This window comes from Cervus elaphus, chromosome 21 (genome assembly GCF_910594005.1).
Source record: "Cervus elaphus chromosome 21, mCerEla1.1, whole genome shotgun sequence".
In the NCBI taxonomy this organism is placed as follows: domain Eukaryota; kingdom Metazoa; phylum Chordata; class Mammalia; order Artiodactyla; family Cervidae; genus Cervus; species Cervus elaphus.
This window is the reverse complement of record NC_057835.1, coordinates 76,537,679-76,562,047: the sequence shown is the minus strand read 5'-3', so window position 1 is coordinate 76,562,047 and position 24,369 is coordinate 76,537,679. Positions and strand designations below refer to the sequence as shown.

The following is a 24,369-nucleotide window of genomic DNA, read 5'->3' as shown; positions in this document are numbered from 1 at the left end:
TCATTATTCACAGTTTCTAATTTATTTTTAATTGGATGTACTATGTTTAGGAAATTGAAATCAAAGCCCAAATAATGATTCTTATTTCATGATAGTACATTATAATTTTAAAAACTTAAGCCAACATAGTATTGAAAATTTGGGCTTGCAAAACTGATAAATCAGGAGATGATCACTTACTTTACAAAAGTTTTCACCATACAAGTCCTTTAATATCAAAATTGCTATGACCCATCTAAAAGTTTTCAATATACTAAGCTTTTCAGGAACATGTTTCAAGAATAAAGTCAAGTCATTCAGTTCAGTCCAATCGCTCAGTCATATCCGACTCTCTGTGACCCCATGAACCGCAGCACACCAGGCCTCCCTGTCCATCACCAACTCCTGGAGTCTACCCAAACCCATGTCCATCGAGTCAGTGATGCCATCCAACTATCTCATCCTCTGTCATCCCCTTCTCCTGCCCTCAATCTTTCCCAGCATCAGGGTCTTTTCCATTGAGTCAGCTCTTCGCATCAGGTGGCCAAAGTATTGGAGTTTCAGCTTTAGCATCAGTCCTTCCAAGGAACACCCAGGACTGATCTCCTTTAGGATGGACGGGTTGGATCTCCTTGCAGTCCATGAGACTCTCAAGAGTCTTCTCCAACACCACAGTTCAAAATCATCAATTCTTCGGCACTCAGCTTTCTTTATAGTCCAACTCTCACATTCATACATGACCACTGGAAAAACCATAGCCTTGACTAGACGCACCTTTGTTGACAAATTAAAAAAAAATTATCTGGTGACTCAGTAAAAAATCTGCCTACGATGTGGCCAGACCAGGATTTGATTCCTAGGTCTCCCCCTGGAGAAGGGAATAGCAATCCACCCCAGTATTCTTGCCTGGAGAATTCCATGGACAGAGGATCCTAGTGAGTTATAGTCCACAGGATCATAAAGAGTCAGACATGACTGAGTGACTAACACAGTTTACAACAAACTCCTGGATTTTCCAAGATGATTTTTTTCATTTTGCATCTATTTATTTAACTTTGTTTTGGAATTAAAGTAATTTTGGCTGGAAGATAAGAAACACACACTTTCCCTATGTCATTTTGTATTAAGAAACTTGAGATAGAAATAAGAGAGAAGAATTTTCCTTATATATTTGGCTCAATTCATATCTTTCTATTTCTTTTTATCCACCTCCCACAATCATTTTCCAGATCTTTGACACTGTGTCATGTATTGCTACCTAAGAAAGTGATGGCCAACTCTTTTTCCTGTATCTACAAATATTGGGGGCAATCACTGTATGATATTTTAAAGCAGAGTTCTTAACCTCTGGCTGTGGATGTCCAGTACATTCCTGGACTGGAACTCTTGAGACTATATGTTGTGTATGCATTTTTTTTTTCCATGGAGAGGATCTAGGGTTAATGTGAGTTCATCAAAGGAGTCTGGACCAAAAAAGGGCTATGAGCTATTTTGTGCACAAATGAATTTCTAGGAACACCTGTCTCCCAAAGAATATTAGGATTGAAGTAGAGCATGAAAAATGAGTAAAAGAATTCAGAAAAAACCCTCCTGAATATAGAAGAGGCAGAATCTGTAAACCAGAATATTCCTTAGGAGACTTTTAGTGACTACTTCTTATAGAGGCACATGGGTATAAGTTCTGCTATCCTCTTCCTCCTCTTCCATTGCTAATTCAATCCATAGCATATGTATTTTTGCTGTGTTACATTCCTGCTAGTACCAATTACATGACCGATCATTTTGCAACAGTTATTTTCTAATAAAGAACTTTTGTTAATTCCACAACATTTGGATTAAACTAAGTAGGCAAATCTTTGCATCTTACCAGGTCTCCTCTAGACATTATGAAGCCCTTCTAAAATGATGCTTCTAATGACGAATCTGGACTATTTAGAAATTAATTATAGCCTAATTTGCTTTGTGGATAAGCATTCCAATTATAAAATAAATCCTCAATCATAGCTTATTGATGAAGATGAGAAACCAGTTATTTTCCATTCTTGGATTCAAAGCAGAACAACTAAAAAAGAAAATACCCCTGAGAACTGAAAACAAAAGGATCTCCATCAACCATAGTCAGTGTGGGTGTCTTTTCATCCATGCAGCATGTTATTTGTTTGTGGGAACAGATGGTCACATTGTTTGCATCATCCTTGTCATGAAAGAGAAATCCGAAATACATGGCAAACCTTGCTTTGGCATCTGGGTAGTTTTGTGAGCTGGGCATTGTACTACTTCCCAGCTTCACACATGGACAGCAGGATTCCCTCTTTTGTAGCTGCACAAATGAACGGAATGAATCTTCCTGCCAACTGTGCTCTTTGCATATTGTCTAGCAATTGCCAGATCTCATCAGGATACTTGGTCAAATTTGGCCCTGGACTGTGTACCCGTGGCAGATATCAGAGTGTTCTGATATGGCTGCTTTTACTGAATGTGCAAGGGTGAGTACTGAGTGCTCTCCAAACACCTGACTGACTCTGTCTCCAGCCTGGGCCTCAGTAATACACTTCCAGACTCTCTGACCCCCTTGTAGCAGGGCCTGGTGAAGACCTGCACAGGTGTGAAACACCTGCTTTCCTCTTCAAGACAGGAAATGGTTGATGCAGAAAGTCATCAACCTTCTACATTTTATCAGTGGCACTAAATAACTGCTGGAAAAGGAGGGATTCAAATAAAGAAACTAATTTGGGAATAAGGTTCTTAATTAGGCATTGGTTCAAGTGGTTCTTTTTTGGATGAATGTAAAAAGAAGACCTGAAAATGTTTTCATTGGTTGGAATATTTGATGCAGGTGACCTTATTACTTAGTTAAATCTCTAACTCTTAAAATAGCAAATACATTATGGGTTCTGTTTCAAAAACAAGCCTCTTTTTATTCAGTTCAGTTCAGTCGCTCAGTCGTGTCTGATGCTTTGTGACCCCACAGACTGCAGCAGGCCAGGCTTCTATGTCCATCACCAACTGTGGGAGCTTGCTCAAACTCCATCGAGTCAGTGATGCCATCCAACCATCTCATACTCTTTTGTCCCCTTCTCCTCTCACCTTCAATCTTCCCCAGCATCAGGGTCTTTTCTAATGAGTCAGTTCTTTGCATCAGGTGGTCAAAGTATTGGAGTTTCAGCTTCAACATCAGTCCTTCCAATGAATATTCAGGACTGATTTCCTTTAGGATGGACTTGCAGTCCAAGGGACTCTCAAGAGCCTTCTCCAACACGACAGTTCTAAAGCATCAATTTTCCGGCACTCAGCTTTCTTTATAGTCCAACTCTCACATCCATACATGACTACTGGAAAAACCATAGCTCTGACTAGATGGACCTTTGTTGGCAAAGTAATGTCTCTGCTTTTTAATATGCTGTCTAGGTTGATCATAGCTTTTCTTCCAAGGAGCAAGCATCTTTTAATTTCATGGCTGCAGTCACCATCTACAGTGACTTTGGAGCCCAAGAAAATAAAGTCAGTCACTGTTTCCATTGTTTCCCCATCTATTTGCCATGAAGTGATGGGACTGGATGCCATGATCTTAGTTTTTAGAATGTTGCATTTTAGGCCAACTTTTTCACTCTCCTCTTTCACTTTCATCAAGAGGCTCTTTAGTTCTTCTTCACTTTCTGCCATAAGGGTGATGTCATCTGAATATCTGAGGTTATTGATATTTCTCCTGGCAATCTTCATTCCAGTTTGTGCTTCACCCAGCCTGGCATTTTGCATGATGTACTCTGAATATACGTTAAATAAGCAGGGTGACAATACACAGCCTTGATGCACTCCTTTCCAAATTTGGAACCAGTCTGTTGTTCCATGTCTGGTTGTATTGTTGCTTCTTGACCTGCATACAGATTTCTCAGGAGGCAGGTCAGGTGGTCTGGTATGCCCATCTCTTGAAGAATTTTCCAGTTTGTTGTGATCCACACAGTTAAAGGCTTTGGCATAGTCAATAAAGCAGAAGTAGATGTCTTTCTGGAATTCTCTTGCATTTTCAATGATCCAACAGATGTTGGCCATTTGATCTCTGGTTCCTCTGCCTTTTCTAAATCCAGCTTGAACATCTGGAAGTTCTCGGTACACATACTGTTGAAACCTGACTTGGAGAATTTTGAACATTACTTTGCTAGCATGTGAGATGAGTGCAATTGTGCGTAGTTTGAATATTCTTTGGCATTGCCCTTCTTTGGGATTGGAATGAAAACTGACCTTTTCCAGTCCTGTGGCCACTGCAGAGTTTTCAAAATTTTCTGGCATATTGAGTACAGCACTTTCACAGCATCTCTTTTAGGATTTGAAATAGCTCAACTGGAATTTCATCACCTCCACTAGCTTTGTTCGTAGTGACGCTTTCTATGGCCCATTGACTTCACATTCCAGGATGTTTGGCTCTAGGTGAGTGATCACACCTTCATGATTATCCGGGTCATGAAGATCTTTTAGTCCAGTTCTTCTGTGTATTGTTGCTGCCTCTTCTTAGTATCTTCTGCCTCTGCTCTTTTTATTAGATACCAACAATACCTGAGTGCTAGATGCTAGACGAATTAATAAAGACTAAATCTGAATACTCTGATTAGATGCATAAATGATACTGTTATTTTCATCTTAATGAACGAACATTTGGCATTAAAAAGTGAATAACACAGTTTATGAAGCATATGATTAATGGGCACCCAAGATTATATTTATGGCTCAGCTTGTGATTAATTTTATAGTTGCTCAACTACAAGTGTCCTTAGAATAATTTTAATTATAACACTTTGATCACACTTGAAATTTTATTACATCTTTGCAGATTGTCTAATGTCACGGAGGAAGTTGACAAACATTATAGCAATGCATATACAATGGAACCTGATGGAGTGCCCTAAAATGTCACAGAATAGAAAAATGGAGTACCTTACAGTAAGTGCTCATGCAATTTATAAAACTCTAAGGGAGAAGGAATCAGAGTAGGCGAGAGTTCCAGAAACCTTCCTATTAGAGGAATGGTTGAGGAACTTAAGTTCTTTAGCTAAGGTACTGAAGACTAACTAGTGACCTAGCCATTATCTCCAATTCTTTGAAGGGCCATTAAATAGACAAGAAAATAAAATTATTTCACAAAGTCCAGAAGGCACAGGAGGAATCCATCCATGGAATTTATAAAACACACAAACAAACCTCAAACATTCTTGAACTTGTCTAACAGTGAAACACACATTTTTGTGAGGAAGTGACGGCCCCATTGCTGGAGGTGTGCAGACAGAACCTGTGCCAAGAGTGTTAGATGAGGTCCTGGAATCTGGTCAGAGGTTAGAGTTCCTCCAGGCAGCTGTAACATGCTAAAAGTCCTGAAGGGATTTTTACATTTAGGCGGATGTTACTTTAACATAAGTAAAGAAATGAATAACAGCAAGCAAAAAAGAATACAGATCCATATGAGGTAGCTTTGGTACTGTGTCAGAATCAGCTCTGGTACTCCTCAACGTTATGCTTGACTTCCAGGATATTTTGTTGGGAGTAATTCATCTAGAAAATACATTTTATGTATAGGTATTAAGGAAAGTGGTGATTTACTGGTGCTAGGTACCGAATAGAGAGCTCTAATCCTTACATCACTAATTCTCTGGGTGGCTCTAGATAAGTCGCTTTTCTATAACAGTTTCCTCATCCATAAAATGAGAAATACTTTTGTCATGGGGATTTCTGTGAGGATTAGATAAAGACTGCATTTGAGATAAATGCAATATAAATACAAAGTGTTCCACCAGCCAGACTACAATAAATTAAAATTATCTTTTTAAAAAAATATCTATATTAACTCCTTCAGGTCTGCATAGCATTAATGTGTGTGGGGTATACAGGAACTTTTGTTTACTCGAAAGGATTCCAGGGATTTGGAAAGCAGAATGTGATTTCCTATATTTTTTAGTAGAAAGAAGCCTAAAAACATAGAGTTCGATGTAACTGAATTATGCAAATATATTTAAATCACTCAAGCTACAAAAAAATGGCATTTTGTCCAAAAAATAAAAAAGGAGCAAAAACTCCCATCCAGTTCACATTGGTTACAGTCTCAAATTTTTAGTTAAAAAATAAAAAGATAGATGGAAACTGAGGTATTTGATCCTAGTCTGCTCTTCTGCTTGATATTTTAAACAGAGCATGATTTCTCTGCCTAACGTCTCCTTTTAGCCAACACAGCCCCCCACTTCCGCTACGTCAAAGGCAGGAACAGTTCCCGAGGGCGCCCAGAGCCGGGCACGCGAGAGAAGGTGGCCGTCCACGTGGTGCCCGGTGCCCGCCATGTTGTAATGGAGGCTGCGCGCTGAGAACAATGGCTGCTATCTGAGGCCGACCGCTCTCTCCGGACTATGGGCCAGGAAATGAGTAGATGGCGAGAGGGCAGTCCAGAGGAGATACGCATACAGGAACACAGAGACGGAAGCCATGTAGACCGTGAACAAGACTCAGAGAAGGCAATTAGCCCCTAGGACTGCTTCTGTCCCCAGAGTGCTTTTTCAGTTCCAGTTATCCACAAGTTTTCTTCCAATGAGCCCTTGCCACCCAAGGTGCCCTGATTACGCCTCTGTCCCTTGCCAACGCAGCATGGTTGGGACTTTTCTTCCTCATTTCAAAACATAAAAGACACGGTATTTATTTATTTCTTTTTCTAGACTAAATTTTCAGAAATTTCACATGCCAAGTTTATTCATTTCTCATTTCTTTTGTCCATCACTACATTAGGTATCATTTTTGAAAGACTATTCCTTACTGAGTTCTATAATTCTAGTTACATACTATATAAGACTTTCTTTTCAGATGAAGCAGAGAAATATGCTTGGAGCAATTTTGATAAAAATTTCATTCATTTGTTGTTGTTGTAGTTTCTATATTCCCACCTTACCTTTAGCTAGTGAATAGGACTGACAGTCACAGAGAATGGACTATAATGCTAAAATTAACCATAGCAGTTCCTCTTCTGGCTGCCAGTCAAGCTGTTTGCTCTTACCTGGGGAATTTACTGATACTTATAAATCAAATTTCAGGAGATAGTCTATTTTCCTATTCCACATAAGACAAGTTAGATTGTTACTGCCAAGGACTAAGGAGCGGTGTTAGCTGGTCAGTTGTGTCTGACTCTCTGCAACCCCGTGGGCCATAGCTGGCAGGCTCCTCTGTCCATGGAATTCTCCAGGCAAGAATACTGGAGTGAGTAGCCATTTCCTCCTCAAGGGGATCTTCCGGACCCAGGGGTTGAACCCAGGTCACCTGCATTGCAGGCAGATTCTTTTCAGTCTGAGCCACCTAGGAAGCCCAAAGAGGGGTCTCTTGTTTAAATAAGCTGGGATTTTCCCTGTTTTATGGTCTATATTTTGAAAAAATAATATGTTTTATTTTTTAGAATAGTTTTAGCTCTAGAGCTGTTTTTATGTCTCTGGATCTCTGTTCAAACTGTTAATACGAATCAGCTGAGATGCAGGCTAGGCCAGTTTGGAGAGGTGGAGGGAGCTGGCAAGGCCTGGGATGCTCTACAGACCTGCGCTGTGCTGGACCTGGAGCGCTGGGATCTTGGCTGTGGAGAGCTGTTTGGCCCAGAAGGTTCGGGGGGATCCCACAGCTGTAGTCTGTTCACAGCACAAAGTCTGGGCTGAAAGGCACGAGTGGAGAGGAAGGGAAGGGCAAGAGGAGAACTGAAAGCATCTTGTCGAGGGCTGTCAGTGTCCACAGGTTTGAGCAACATGGAGAACCTACACGTGGTGTGTTAGAGGCCAGGGATGGTGGTATGGGTTAAATTTGACAAGAATTCAGTTTTTCCTTCAATGATTTAAAAAGGGGAATCTGTGAACATTAAAAAGTCAATGTTTAAAAACTGGGAAATGTGAAGCTAAGATTTGTCTTTGCAGTCTCTCTAGACTGGAGATGGAATTTCTGGCAGAACGCAACCCGTATCCCACGTGGCAGCAGCTGGTAGGAGCCGTGTGGCTTATGGGCTCTTTTGATCGGGCATGCGCAATTCTCACTTACACGCCCTGACTTCTGTCAACACTGGCATTTACAAACCTCAACGCTCAATGCTCTACCTATATTAATTAAATTTATATCCACAACCTAGTCGTGACCGTATTACCCTTATTTTATACATGAGCAAGCTCTGAGTCAGAGATGTTTAATATCTTGACTAAGGTCACAGAAAAACTAGTAAATAGCAGAATTATAATTTGAATTCAGGAGTGTCAAACTCTAAAATCAATGCCCTTTCCAGTATGAAATACTGCCTTTAGTGTTAATTGCATGATTGTCTGAATAGAAAAAAAATCTTTTTAATTGTGACATTTAAAAGTACGGAGTATTCTGAAGCCATATATGTCAGTTTTCTATTGCTATAGCAAATTACCACAAATGTAGTGGCTTAAAACAACAGAGATTTTGTAAGTCAGAACTTTTAAGACAGACTGTGTTCTTTCTGGATGTTTTAGGAGAGAATCTGCTTCCTCATCTTTCCCAGCTTGTAGAGGCTGCCTCTATACCTTGGCTCAGGGTTCCTTCCCCCGTGTTCAGAATACATCAATGCAACCTCTGCTTCCATCATCCCAGTCCCTTCTTCAGCCTTTGGCCCTCTTGCTTTCTAGTTGTAAAGACCCTTTGACTACACTGAGGTCCCCTGGATAACCCAGACTAATGCTCCCATTCTCAAGATCCTTAACGTACCAGCATTTTTTTTTTCATGTAAGGTAAGAAATTCATAGCCTTTGGGGGTTGGCGTGTGGACATCTTTGAGGGTGGCATTATTCAACCTACCACATCATACTAGCTATGGGTACCTAACTTTGATACACTTCCGATATACTATATTCCCACCTGGTACCAAAACATTTATTTAAAGAAGCATTTAATGTAATATAAATGAAGCGTAATCCTAAGAAAGATGATTGTAATCAAAAGAGGACTTTAGTAAAGTTATCCGTATTTGAATCCAAAATATATTGCGTTCTTCATTTCCATGGCAGATATAAATTAAACCATGCTCGGCAGAAGATAAGAGTTCTATAATCAGAAATCAACATCTGCAGATATTATGACATTGCACCTGCATGTTTTGAAGAACACAGAAATACCAACCATGTGTAAGATGCTATCTTTAAGCAGTAATAATTTTGCTTCTACTTTTTCAAAACAAAGTATCTGTTATTCCTATTAAAATTTTTGAAGACATGCTTAGTTTGCAAATTTAAATGATGCTGTTTTTCTCCTTCCTACTCAAATAGCTCCTCTGTTAAATGAAGCTTCCACAAAGAGTTTTTATTATCAATCATGAAAATTAAGCTTACAAATACACTTTGAATAAAATATAATAAGAATAAACTTATAATCCTGAAAATGTGACCCTTGGTTTCATGCCATTAAGTTTATATTTTTATGTGAGAACTACAGATTTGAGACCATTACTATTATAAAATAACTCATACTATTAACATCTCATCAAAAAAACAAAGTGCTTAGAAATGAACCTCACCAAGGAGGTGAAAGACTTATATGCCGAAAACTATAAAACATTGATAAAGGAAACAGTGATTTAAAGAAATGGAAAGATATCTCATGCTGTTTGATTTGAAGAATTAACATTATTAAAATGGCTCTGCTACCCAAAGCAATCTATAAATTTAATGTGATTCCTACCAAATTACCCATGAATTTTTCACAGAACTAGAATAATCCTAAAATTTATATGGAATCATATAAATATAAGAGATGCAGAATTGCCAAAGCAATCATGAGGAAAAAAACAAAGCAAGAGGCGTAACCCTCCCAGATTTTAGACAATATTACAAAACTACAGCAATCAAAATAGCATGGTATTGGCACAGAAACAGTCATGCAGATCAACAGAAGAGAGCCCAGAAATAAACCCACATATCTATGGTCAATTAATCCTTCCACAAAGGAGGCAAGAATATACGATGAAAAAAGACAATCTCTTCAGCAGGTGGTGCTGGGAAAGTTGGACAGCTGTGTGTAAATCAATGAAGTAAGAATACCTCTTCACATCATACTCAAAACTAAACTCAAAGTGGCTTAAAGACTCAAACATACAGCATGACAATATAAAACTCGTAGAAGAGAACCTAGGCAAAACATTCTCTGACATAAATCATGGCAGAGTTTTCTTAGGTCAGGTTCCCAAGGAAATAGAAATAAAAGCAGAAAGAAACAAATGAGACCAAATCAAATTTATAAACTTTCCACTGCAAGGGAAACCATAAAAAATGAAAAGATAACCTATAGACTGGGAGAAAATATTTGCAAATGATGTGACTGACCAGGACTTAATTTCCAAAATATACAAATAACAGATAGAACTCAATAAGAAAAAATAAGCAACCCAATCAAAAAAATAGACAGAAGGCCTAAATAAACATAACTTCAAAGAAGACATATAGATAGCCAGTGAAAGTGAAAGTCACTCAGTCATGTCCGACTCTTTGTGACCCCATGGACTATAGTCCATGCAATTCTCCAGGCCAGAATACTGGAGTGGGTAGCCTTTCCCTTATCTAGGCCCCGCCAATAGGTACACACAAAAATGCTCAGTGTTGCTAATTATTAGAGAACTGCAAATAAAAATTACAATGAGGTATCACCTCACACTAGTTAGAATGGGAATACTCCTACACTGCTAGTGGGAATGTAAATTGGTGTAGCCACCTTGGAAAAAATGTATGGCAGTTCTTCAAGAAATAAGAATAGGACTGTCATATGATCCAGCAATTTTACTCCTGGATATATATACCCCAAAAAAGCAAAGGCACTAATTCAAAAAGATACGTTCACCTTAATATTCATAGCAGCATAATTAACAGTAGGCAAGACATGGAATTGATCTAAATGTCCACTGACAGATGAATGGATAAATAAGATGTGGTCTATATAGAAAACTGAATACTACTTAGCCATAAAAAAGAATGAAATAATGTCACTCACAGCAACACTGAGGGATCTTAATTTCATATTAAGTGATGAAAGTCAGACAGAGAAAGGCAAATATGATATGGTATCACTTATATGTGGAATCTAAAATACAACGCAGATGAACTTATTTTCGAAACAGACTTACAGACATGGAAAACAAACTCACATTTATGAAAGGGGTAAGGGTGTGGAGGAGGGATTAATTAGGAGGAGTTTGGGATTAGTAGACACAAGGTACTATAACAAACAAGGTCCTACGGTATAGCACAGGGAACTATCTTCAATATCCTGTGATAAACCATAATGGAAAAGAATATGAAAAATATCTATGTATAACTGAATCACTTTTCTGCAAACCAGAAACGAACACAACATTGTAAACCAAGTATACTTCAATAAAAAACTAAAAAAGGTGATAAGAAAACAATTACAGTTGAATCATCTTGAATCAATTGAATCATGCTGACAATGTTGCGGGCTTTTTCTTCCTTTGGCTTATGCAGATTTGATTTCTACTGTAGGGTGTCTCTTCCTCAATACCTTGCTTTGTTAACCACTGTTCATTGTATGCAGAGAAAATTCTTATACGATCTACAGAAAAGCCTTCTATTCCTTTTGGAAAAAATTGAAGATTAAATAATGTTCTTAAATGGTTGCTAAGAAGATGTCAAGAGCTCGAGCGTGTGTGGAGAAAGGGGAACCCTCCTTCATTGCTGGTGGGGATGTAAGTCGATGTAGTCACTGTGGAAAACAATGGAGGTGACTCAGAAAGCTAAAACCAGAATTCACATATGATTCAGCAATCCCTCTCCTGGGCATATATCCAGACATTACTATAATTCCAAAAGATACAGGCACCTCCGTGTTCATAGCAGCATTATTCACAATAGCCAAGACAGGGAAAAATCCTAAATGTCTACTGACAGATGAACGCATAAAGAAGATGGGATACATACATACAATGAAATACTACACAGCCATAGAAATGAAAGACGCCACTTGAAGTGACATGGATGCAACTCCGGGAGTTGGTGATGGACAGGGAGGCCTGGCGTGCTGCAGTCCACGGGGTCGCAAAGAGTCGGACACGACTGAGCGACTGAACTGAACTGAACTGGATGCAACTACAGATTATCATACCAAGTGAGGTAAGTGAGAAAGGCAAAGCCCGTATGGCATCACTTATATGTGGAATCTAAACTACGGCACAAATAAATTTATCTATGAGACAGAAACCGAGCCAGGGACACAGAGGATAGACGGGTGGTTGCCAAGAGGGAGGGAGAGAGCTGGTGATAGTCTGGGGTCAGCAGATGCAAACTAGCGTGTGTGGAAGGACAAGCAGTAAGGTCCAGCTGCGTAGCACAGGGAAGGAGACTCAATATCCTGTAACACACCAGAGTGGAAAATAACATGAAAAAGAATGTATGCATGTGTGTGACTGAGTCACTGCTGACAGCAGTAGTTAATAGAATATTAAAACAAACATATTTCAATAAAAAAGAAAGGGACAACAGGAATCAGAGACTACAAGTATAGCTAGCTATTTCAAGCAGTCTTACTCTAAAGGAGGACATGGGAACCTGGCAATAGTCGAAGAGCAATTAGGATCGAGAGGGGTGACTTTTGGTTGAAGTTTTGTTTTCATTAAGGTGTTAGGGAAATTAAATAAATAGTCTTGTTTAGGCTTCAAAGACAAAGCAGAGCGGGCCTCTGACCTTGCTTCTCACCTGCCTGGATGCTGCCCAGATGGAGTGGCCGTGAGTGGCTGCCTGCTGGGACTGCAAGACGGGGAGCACCTTAGAGAAGATGGGGAGGAGTCCTGAGATTGTTGAGCCCCTGGAGTGGGCCAGGGCAACCAGGCCCCAAGCTCAGCAACAGTCCAAGTTTTACATGCCCAAGCCAGCGTGAAACCAGAGCGGCAAACTGGTCACAGACGGATGCTGAAATCAGTGCGCGTCCTGGGATTATAAGGGGGAACCCCGAACTGGTCTTCGACGTCTCACCGGGGCGCGGACTCGCTGCCTGGGACCCTTTCCCCAGCTGGGACTGCAGGTGTGCCGGATGCCAGCGCTGATTGAGTCTGGATGTTGGTCAAAACCCAGTTTGGTGATGTATCCTCTGCTCTTTCGGTTTCTCTTTTCGTTTAATGTTAGTATATTGAAAGTAAGGTAGATAATTCTCTAACAAATGTTTGTATTATTTATTTGTAGATGAGTGGCTTAGTTTGTTAAACTCTGAACCTCAGATGAAAGTGAAAACTTGCAGCCAACCAAAGATGGGAGGGGAAAAAATGTCAAGAACACATTTTTTTAAATATCCTCTTGGTATAGGAGTCTTACTATCTGTGGAAATTTTATAAATGTGAACTTTTATCAGAAATAGAGTCTTGTGCTTATTAAATGTTTCTCTTTCAGTGACATATCAGAGTAAATATTTTAAATCAAATAATCTAAAAATTGAAGAGCCTAGCTTTAGTAATGAGTTAGGAGGTGATATTAAACTATATTCATGTTGAAAAACATTGCAGAACATTAACTTTTTTTTCCTTTCTTCTTAGGCAGGTAAATGGTAAATGCTGACTATTTGATAAACACTGTTTTTTTTTTGTTGTTGTTATTTTGGAGGAGATGAAAATGCAAAAGAATGATAGCGGACAAAATAGCTGATTTCTATAGAGAAAAGTAAGTATTCTCTTCATTCTAATAAGAACAATAAAAATCTAGAACTATACTTCAAAATAAATAAGTAAACAAAATCAATAAAACTGGAGAGATAATTAAAACAGAAATATGACTTAATTATAAAAATAGATTTTTATTCCCATAATGTTATCTTTCAAACTGGGAACATATTATTTTCCTCCAGTCATTCAAGATTATTCTACATTTTTCTGTTAAATTGTCATTTTCTTCATATAGGCCCTTTGTCTTTCTCTTAAGTAAGAGCAGTCAGATATAATGACAATGGGACCATTTCTTCAGCTTTTGAGTGTGTTGATATTACTTTGGAGTAGTTTGTTTACTTACAACCTTTCTTGTGATTGTTTATTTACAATCTTGTTTGTAATTTTCATATGCTTCTTATCTTTCCTCTTTATAGACAGGAATTTTGGCTAGTGAAAACTCAATTTTGCCTCAGCCCCAAGATTTATTCTAGTAAAACTAGAGAATCATTAAAAATTATCATAGATAGACCTTTGTCTAATATATGAAAAGCTGACATCTACTCTAGTTTTATAACAATAATTATGCTATTATTTAACAATAGCATATTCTGTTCTAGTGATTCCTCTATCATTTTTGTGTTTTCCTGGTGATAGTGTTCCTACTCCAGAAAGACAGGAGAGAAGGGCTAGAAAGAGGGACTGGGAATAGATTTCATTAGATCCTACAAAGTCAGGTGAAGTAATTTAGATTTTGTCTTGCAGGCAATATTGAGGCACTCGAGGTTCTTTAGAAGAGACTAGCAGAGATGGGAGATCAAAATAGTGATTAATTTTGAAAAAGTAATCTGCTAATACTGTTGAGGTTGGACAAAAAGGAGAAAGATTGGGTCAAGTAGAGCTCTAATCAGAAGAGATCACTTAGGGCCTGGGAGTCATGCAGGCATGAGTTACTAATAAGGATAGTATTGGTGTTGGGATTGGAAAGGAGTGAAGTGGGTTTGAGAACTCTTATGAAAGAAGATTCGGTGGCTAATTTTCTTTATAGGGCAGCCTAGACAGAGGAATAAAACATCAATTAGGTTTTGAGCCCAGGAGACTGAAAAGGAAAAAAAAGATAGAACCAGGAATAGAAATAAATCAGGAGAGGGAGCTTATTTGAAGGAGAAGATAAGGAATTCAATTTTAGTCATGCTTTCTTTGAGATGGCAGTAGAACATTCAGGTATATTTGTCCAGTGGTTACTTGGAAAATATTGAACAGGGTCTTAAAAAAGAAATTGGTCTGATATGAATTTAGAAGCATCAATGTAGAAATGAATGTGGTATCCTTAGGAGTAGATAAGATTTCTAGAGGAGAGAGTTGGCAGAGAAACAGAACCTTTACACATGCACAAGCCACATCTATTTTATTGTTTTCATAACACTTATCTGAAAAGCTATATGCTATATTAACATAAACTCGACCCAAATTATTTATCACTGTATCTCCAACTCACAGACCAGTGCCTGGCATGTGACAAGTGAAAAAGAAGACATCTATTGAATAAATGACTGAATGAAGTAATAATTTTTGTAAATATCCATACCTTCACATTGTCTCAAGCGTCACCCTAGGTAATATCTAGTCAAGGAATAGTGTGCTTCATCAGACAATACATTTTGGAGAAATATACTTTGTACTTTTTGTTTTTTTTCCTACAAATTTGGGTCTTACCTTGGATTTTGGTCTGTGACTCCTCAGCTGAGACTGGTGGCATCTTGGTTTTGAGAGACTTTTTTTCATTTTTGTTTTCTCCCTTTGAGAAAAAAAATAGAGACTATACATGTAATTTTGAACTGTGATGTTGGAGAAGACTCTCGAGAGTCCCTTGGACAGCAAAGAAATCCAACCTGTCCATCCTAAAGGAAATCAGTCATGAATATTCATTGGAAGGACTGATGCTAAAGCTGAAACTAAAGTGCCAATACTTTGGCACCTGATGCGAAGAACTGACTCATTTGAAAAGACCCTGATGCTGGGAAAGATTGAAGGTGGGAGGAGAAGGGGACGACAGAAGATGAGATGGTTGGATGGCATCACTGACTCAATGGACATGAGTTTGAGTAAACTCCGGGAGTTGGTGATGGACAGGAAGGCCTGGGGTGCTGCAGTCCATGGGGTCACAAAGAGTTGGACATGACTGAGAAACTGAACTAAACTGAACATGTGATTTTACATAAAAATGAAGTTGAATGTAAAATATAAGAGTTTTAAATTTCATTATCAAGCCAATCATCAAAACTAATCATTTGTTTATGATATACTAAAAATGATAGTTCTTGCACTTAGATGAATATTCCTGACTCTACTATTGGAAAATCAGCTTCAACTTCAACAGTCTGTTGGCCACAGTCTGTTTTTGCCGGTGTGGTTGCTGCATCTTCCTGACACATGTTTCTTACAATTCTGGCTCTCACTTCCCGTAGCCTGAACATTGGTCCTGGGCTAAGTCTTTAGTGATAAAACATAAAATGATGGAGAGAAGAAAGCACTTTGGTGTCTTTACTCATAGCTCTCTTCTTTTTCCCCTCCATGATTTCATTTGCCTCTATCTCATCATTTATCTGAACACTTAAGCTTTCCTTTGAAATGTAAGTGTATCTTGCTGGCTATGGCCAGTGTATACCTGAAGATTTTTCTATGGGGACAGAGTGAAACAAGAGATAAGGTTAAAGCATAGAAAAACTGGCTCCCAAGCTTCTCCCAGTCTTGCAGGGGGAATAAACACACACAAATACAACTGACATGAAATGTTATAAGTGATGAGAAAATGTCTGCGGACCCGAGAGGTGTGGCTAAAGGTGGCATGGTCAGTTCTACCAGAGTGGAAGGGAGAGGATGGACACTGTTAGAGGGAGAGCGACTCTTGAATTTACAAATCAAGATGGGATTTTTGTTTTCCAGATGGACAAGGCATGGAAAATACTCCAGACAGAGGATGCATGTTTAGCAAAAGCCTAAGGTATATGCAGGTGAAGGGAGACCACAGAAGTGCTCAGAAGGGGAAAAGTATGAGGATATGAGGCTAATGAAGAAGGAAGGGGTGTTGAGAGTCTTATAAGCCTTAATATGAATCTTCACATTACTTTTAGACACTGTATGTCAGACACATTTTAAACTGAAAAGCAAATGAATTTTATGATTTAATTTCAGCCTTGTAATAACACATGTGTTAGGCAAGGCAGCTATTATTATTCTTATATTATTGAATAAGGAATTGATTAACTGCCTAGAAAAGTACGGGTCTCTGGATAGATTACAAAATAGTGACAAAGCCTTCTGACTTCAATCAAGTAGTTTTGCATCATGTTATTCATTAATATTTTCATCATAGTTTTATGTATACATAAATATAAATTTATGTGAATAATGCCTTATTCTGGAGTATGAGAGTTTGGACAAGTGTGAATTTGCAATTTTTGATTTAATGGCTATTTACAAATCTGAATTACCTATGATATTTTGGTTTGAGAATTAACTGTTTAAATGACACTTAAAATACAATGCAAATTGATTTATTCATTTCTAGATGTTTCCTTATAGGACTCAAATAATCTATTTGTATTTCAGAAATGTGTTGTTTAAATGTCATTTTAAAAGGTTATATTCTGTAGAGGAAAATAGGGGTTTAACTTTGTGTCAATTTTAACATTTAGCACATTTGAAACTGGAGAAAAACTATTTTTCCTTTTCTGACATATTATTGGAAAGAGTAGACACAAATAATTCCCTAATATGAGTTTTAAGATATGTGATGCTAGCAGACATCCTGATGAGCATGCATAAATTATGGTCGTCAGAATGGCACAGAATGTGTAAGAGCGCTTCAGTTTAGTTCAGTTCAGTTCAGTCACTCAGTCGTGTCTGACTTTTTGTGACCCCATAAACCACAGCACGCCAGGCCTCCCCGTCCATCACCAACTCCCAGAGTTTACCCAAACCCATGTCCATCGTGTCAGTGATGCCATCCAGCCACCTCATCCCCGTCATCCCCTTCTCCTTCCACCTTCAATCTTTCCCAGCATCAGGGTCTTTTCCAATGAGTCAGCTCTTCACATCAGGTGGCCAAAGTATTGGAGTTTCAGGTTCAACATCAGTCCTTCCAATGAACACCCAGGACTGATCTCCTTTAGGATGGACTGGTTGGATCTCCTTGCTGTCCAAGGGACTCTCAGGAGTCTTCTCCAACACCACAGTTCAAAAGAGTGCTTCTCTCGGGGTCCACTCTGAATAGCTCTCCAGTATTAATGGCTAAAGGAAAGACAGCTCTTTAAGGAGTTCCTGAATTTTTGTTTTTTTTTTTTTGTCTTGTCTCTAGCATCCCTTTTTTTCCCCTGTAGATCAAGCATTTGGAAAAGTTGATTCAACTACTATTTCTCCTGTTCTGTAGCAACATAACCTAATGATTTAGCTCTCAGGCCCTAAAATCAGACAGAACAGGGTTCCAGTTCAGAGTCTGCAATTTGTCAGTTGTGTGTAAATAGCAAATTATAACAGGGCCCGTGGGTATTGTGAGTATTCAATACAATAGTGCTTGAAAAGGGATAGCACTTTGTTTGGCACATAGTAATTCCTGTTAGCTATTATGTTCTCCAAGAGAATAATGTATTAGCTATTTTTTATGTGCTCTGTGGGAAAATAATCATGATAGTTGGCAAGTTGGCAAACATCGTTGTAATGACTTTCCCAGAGAGAAACACAACAAGGCTAGCGGAAGGGAAGTACCCGCCTCAACATTTGTGACAGTCTGTAAGTTTTTAAACATATAAATAACTCTTAAAGTGTGAGATTATTTATTTTGACACAAGAATTAGAAAGAAGTCAAGGACACCCTCATAAAGCCATGCTAAGCACATTTTCTCCAATTCTCTCCACTGCAAAAACAGTCAGTGTTAATCAGAAAAGGAAGGCACATTTTCCAGGGCTAACATTAGGTAATCTTCATGTTTTATATACTCCAGGTTCATTTAAACCTGAATCATTAGACCAGGCTATGCCAGTCCCTGAGGTACCTTCCTGTTTGTACTTGACATCTTTCATCCAGTTCTCTTAGATGAGAAAATAATTCTTGCTCTAAAAATCTTATGTGGTGATTTTAGGTAAAGCTAATGAGTAATCCATGAAAACTGTTCTATAGATAGCTGTAAGTGAATGTTGATCATATGATTATCATTTGGACTTAAATCTGTCATAAGGATACAAATGATTAATAATGGTAATAATAATTGCCCTACTATATGCTTTATCTAAACCGTCTCTAGTTTGTATACCAAGGCTACAAAGCAGGTAAATCTTTATTTTAAAGATGAACAGACTTAGAACTTAAGAAAATACTTTTCCAGAGTGTGGTTTCTCCACTTTGGTAATATTAAAGTGTTAAACTGGATAATTCTATGTTGTAAAAGGCTCTCCTGTACATTCTAGGATATATAGCAGCATCTCTGGCCTTTCCCCTTTAGATGCCAGTAACTTCCTACCCTTGAACCATGACAACAAAAAATATCTTCTAATATTGATAGTTGTCCTCAGTGCAAACTAGTCCTTATTGAGAACTTCTGGTCTAGAGAAATCACCGTTAAAATATAGTTTACTAAGACCAGGATGTTTGACCTTCTCTGTTGGAACTAGATTATATAACATGCTTAATACTTGAGAAATGATTTCGTTTTGGATGGTGGCAGAAGTGAAAATCAACAAAGAGAAGTCTTACTTGGTTTTTCCAAATTGTTATAGAGTCTTCTATGCATTAGTCCGTTTTAAAGCCAATATATGCAATATATATAAAATGATGGGGATAAACCCCAAAGACGAACAGTCCATGACTTAGTTGGCAGCAGGTAAAACTGCAGAGAAATCACATATCCCAGTGTTTATGAAAATCCCTCTCCCAGTCAAGAAATGGTGCTAATCAGGAGGGACTTAGGGGCATGGGGCGCGTACCTGTCTCGTGGCTTGCCGTGACTCGCCGCTTGGATCAGGATCTTTTTTATTCTCATTGCCTCCTTCACTAGGCTTCACCTTGTTGAATTTTATTGTCAGTGATTTAAACATCTCTGAGGTGGTTCTGAAAAACTTCTATTTTATGACTCTGTGTCTTGAGGTAGAGAAATGTGCTTTGATTTTCTTTTCATTAGCAGACAAGCCAATTAGTTGTTTAATCAGGATTTTGTTCTGGTTAATTCCTAAAGGCAACTCTCTAGCTAGTCAGGGCTTTGGCTTAAAAGCAGCAAATTACTTCTGCTTGGGTGATTTAAGTTCTGTTTATGAACTTCAGAGAGTCAAAATACCCCTGTGAATAATTCAGAAGTGAGAATTAAACAAAACTTCATTGTTGATTTAAATTGTTTAAATGGTTATTTAAATGTGGGCACATTGCCTGTTGGTTTATTTTTCTTTCTTTCTTTGTAATTACCCACCTACCTATCTCCATCTATTGAATTTTTGTTAAAATAATACGTGCAAATGATTAAAGACTTCTGAGAGTCCCTTGGACTGCAAGGAGATCAAACCAGTCAATCCTAAAGGAAATCAACCCTGAATATTTATTGGAAGGACTGATGCTGAAGCTCCAATACTTTGACCACCTGATGTGAAGAGCTGACTCATTGGAAAAGAACCTGATGCTGGGAAACGTAGAAGGCAGGAGGAGAAGGGGATGACAGAGGACGAGATGGTTGGATGGCATCACCGACACAGTGGAGATGAGTTTGAGAGCTCTGGGTGATGGTGAAGGACAGGGAAACCTGGCATGCTGCAGTCCATGGAGTCGCAAAGAGTCGGACATGACTGAGTGAACAAAAACGAAGTGCTTATAATATAAAGCAACTCCCCCAAAGTCCTCACTTCTAGTTCTGCACTGTGAGGTAACTACTTTTACTCTTTTTTCCTTCCTGTGATTATTTTCTTTAGTTGGTATTTTATTATTTGATTAGATTAATGATATTTTTTAAGAAAATATAATGAAAAGTGAGACATTGTTCCCCATTCCCAGTTGCCTAAACCTCCATCTCAGATGCATGATGATGGTTACATTAGAATAAAGCAGAGGGAGTGTATTAGCTTGCTAGGGCTGCCATAACAAAGTGCCATAGGCTGGGTTGACTTAAACAACATAAATGTATTTTCTCACAGTTTTGGAGGCTAGATGTTTGAGATCAAGATGTCAGCAAGGTGGTTCCTTTGAAGGCTGTGATAAAGGAGCCGCTACAAGTCTCTCTCCTTGGCTTGTAGATGAGCATCTTCTCCCTGTGTCTTCCCTCTGTTCGTGTTTGTGTCCAAATTCTGTCTTCTCATAAGGACACCAGTTACATTACATTAGATTAAGGCCCACCTCAATTACCTTATTTTAATTGACCTCTTTAAAGACTCTTATCTCCAAATAAGGTCACATTTTGAGGTATGGGAGATTAGAACTTCATCACCAATGTTTGAGAGGATACTACTGAGCGCATAACCCAGAGACAGTATGTTTAATGAATATCACTTTAGAGGAAATGTAATTTATTGCTAGGAAGCAATCTGCTCCAAAATTTCTTGCAAGTTTGCTATTTTCTTATAAATTGCTGAAATATTATGAATACTATATATGTGATTCTTAGTTTTATAAGTCTAGATAATTCTGTTGGATTACTAATTTCTTAAATTATTAAAAATATATCTTTCACTAGCATTAATTTTTTTCTCTGATTCACCATTGAATCAATAAACCTAAACTCCTTGAAGGAGGACACCATGTGTCATTTATTTTACCCCTAGAGTGCCTTTATATATAGTAGAAACTCAACCCCTGCTGAATAGAATTTAACTGAAAGCCCTTTCTGTGATCTGACAGCTCTAGGCTTCCCTTACATCTCTGCTTTAATTAAAAACTAATTAAATATATTACACTCACAACATTTAAATCTATGCATTTCTTAACAACACTTGGCACCACAATATGCTGTTTCTTTCACTAATATTTTCCTGCATCTCTGTCATCTCCCTGAATAGCTGGAAAGATTATTACTGTCAGAACCTTTGCTGCATCACTTCTAGTACCACCTTGTCATCGAAAATAGTGTTCTTTCATTGTATCTGTTCTAGTTTAAACATCTATATAAAATATCCTAATATTTCTTTCACAGTTTGACAGATTAGCATTTAGCTGTTAACCAAATTATGAAAGAAATATTGCAGTTTTAAAAAAATACTCTTTTAACCATTTAGCTTCTTAAAAAATATCAAACATTTTTGTAAAAAAAATGAATATTTCAATTGCAAAACTTTGTTCTGCTCTTGTAAAAAAGAATTGAAGTAATTTAAAAAATAGAAAATGCTCTTTTCATAACATGAAAACCCTTTTGAAGTGAGATCTTGCTTACTACATTGAGCTCCAAGGACACCAGAAACATTAAAACACTGATGGATTAATTACATCTTACCTGTTTTTCTGGACAATAAATATTTTACATAAATGCAAAAGAGCTACTTTTATAAAAGAAAATCTGGGCCTATAGTTTGTGAAGCAAAAATACTTGCATATAAGTAGGTGGAATCTTATTCCTTAACATGCCTTATTTTAAAAAGTAAAATTTCCTAGCTTTATTGAGATATGATTGACATATGCTATTATGTAAGTTTCAGTGTACAATATGATGATTTGATACACAATATGGTGATTTGATTTGCAAAATGACTTCCACAGTAAAGTTAGACAACACAGCCTTTCCCTCACATATTTACCATTTCATTGTGTTGTATATTGAGAAACATTTAAGCTCTATTCTTGTCACAATTTACACTCTTAGTTACGGTTACTTCTGCTGGTTATTTCTACATTACTAAACAATCTGCTTACTCTACTCTGTGTGTGTGTGTGAATTTTGAATCCCAAACCAGCATGAGGCAGAGTTGCAACATTACGAATTGTTAAGGAGAACTTTATTTTCCTACCCAGAACCCAAACAAACTTCCTTGATGGTCTGTGCTGTTGGACAGATTTTTTTTCAGTCCAGCATGAAAGTACTTTTTTAAAGGGTGTTTTGACTTTGTTTTCAATAGAGTTTTTAGTGCATTTCTCTTGTGCACTTGCCAATTAAAACCGGAGGCTTTCAGCACCAGGACCACCCTCCACATTATCCACACCCAGGGCAGCCTGAGTTAGCACATCTAATATTTCTTCCATCTGTATTTCTGGAACTTGGGGACTTCCTTGAGATAACAATTATGTATTTTAGGAAAACAATATGGAAAAAAAATATATGCATAACTGAATCACTTTAATATACAGCAGAAATTAACACAACATTTTAAATCAATAAAACTGAAAAAATGGTTATGCACTTTAAAGTGTATTTGTAAGAGAAAAAATATGCAGGAAAAATTTTAAGAAAGAATTTTAATTTAGTTTTTCATATTATCAAAATCATAAGTCTTTTACTGATTTTTTTTTAAAAAGAAACTAGAAGTTTTCATTTTAGATTCAATCATTTCATCAAAAAGAAACATATAAAAACCAACTTTGTTGATTATATGATTTGATGTGAATGTCTTGAAAGTACAAAATTATCAATATTTATTTTTGTTCAAAAAAAATGCATGTTCATTGTTTTAAAAGGCAAACTTTTCTTTTTGATTACATTTTTGCTTCAGAAACAACCATGAATGAATTATGAGATATGTATGGGGTCATTTTAGGAGTTTCTCAGTTAATCCTCTAAGCCTGTGGTTAATTAGATTTTTGAACTTAATATACAAACATCCAAGGAAATGTTAATAGCAGACTTGTGACTGATTCTCTCCCTTCCCGGGACCCTCAGAGGAATAAATAGCTTCATCAGACCTCCTTGTAAATCTGACCATGATATTTACTGGTGGAAGGATACCAGGAAGTCTCTATGTATGGGAAATGTATTTAGTAGGACATTTTTGGTCTGTCTAGATTGCTTATTGCAGAAAAGCCTGTAATTTATGGATTTATGTGGCATGGCTGGCTGGAGATGGGGTGACTTTGTAAGGAAACTTAAAACGGCTGTTGCTGCTAAGTCACTTCAGTTGTGTTCAACTCTGTGCGACCCCATAGACGGCAGCCCACCAGGCTCCCCCGTCCCTGGGATTCTCCAGGCAAGAACACTGGAGTGGGTTGCCATTTCCTTCTCCAATGCATGAAAGTGAAGTCGCTCAGTTGTGTCCGACTCTTCGCGATCCCATGGACGGCGGAGCCTCCCAGGCAAGAGTACTGGAGTGGGGTGCATCCTCAAACCACCTTGCCTTCTCTTTTTTATTGGCCGCACCATGGGGTTTCCCAGGTGGCTCAGTGGTAATCTGTCTGCCAATGCAGGGGATGCGGGTTTGATCCCTGATCCTGGAAGATTCCCTGAAGAAGGAAGTGGCAACCACTCCAGTATTTTTGCCTGGAAAATCCCATGGACAGAGGAGAATGGTGGGCTATAGTCCGTGGTGTCGCTAAAGACTCAGACACGACTGAGTGACTAAAACAAAAAAACGCAGCATGTGGAATCTTAGTCACCAGGCCAGGAATTGAACCCATGCTCTCTGCTGTGAAAATGCTGAGTCTTAACCACTGGGTTGCCAGGAAAGTTCCACATATTTTAATTTATTTCTCTGCTGAGTTGGGTCTTAGTTGCATCATGCGAAATCTTTTGTTGTGATGCACATGCTAGTTGTGGCCCACGCGCTCCCGGGTGCCTGGGCCCAGTAGT

The 24,369-nt window shown here is 38.1% G+C and overlaps 1 protein-coding gene across 1 annotated transcript in view; it reads right to left on the bottom strand.

The window, feature by feature from the left end:
- The window catches only part of CNGB3 (cyclic nucleotide gated channel subunit beta 3), a 174,501-nt gene extending 154,781 nt beyond the window's left edge, over positions 1–19,720 (bottom strand). The window contains exons 1-2 of the mRNA XM_043880041.1: positions 19,610–19,720; positions 15,344–15,425 (exon numbers count right to left, since the gene is read on the bottom strand). Coding sequence (XP_043735976.1) covers positions 15,344–15,425; positions 19,610–19,720 — 193 coding nt within the window. The remainder of the gene's footprint in view (positions 1–15,343; positions 15,426–19,609) is intronic.
- Between the last annotated feature and the right edge of the window lie 4,649 nt (positions 19,721–24,369).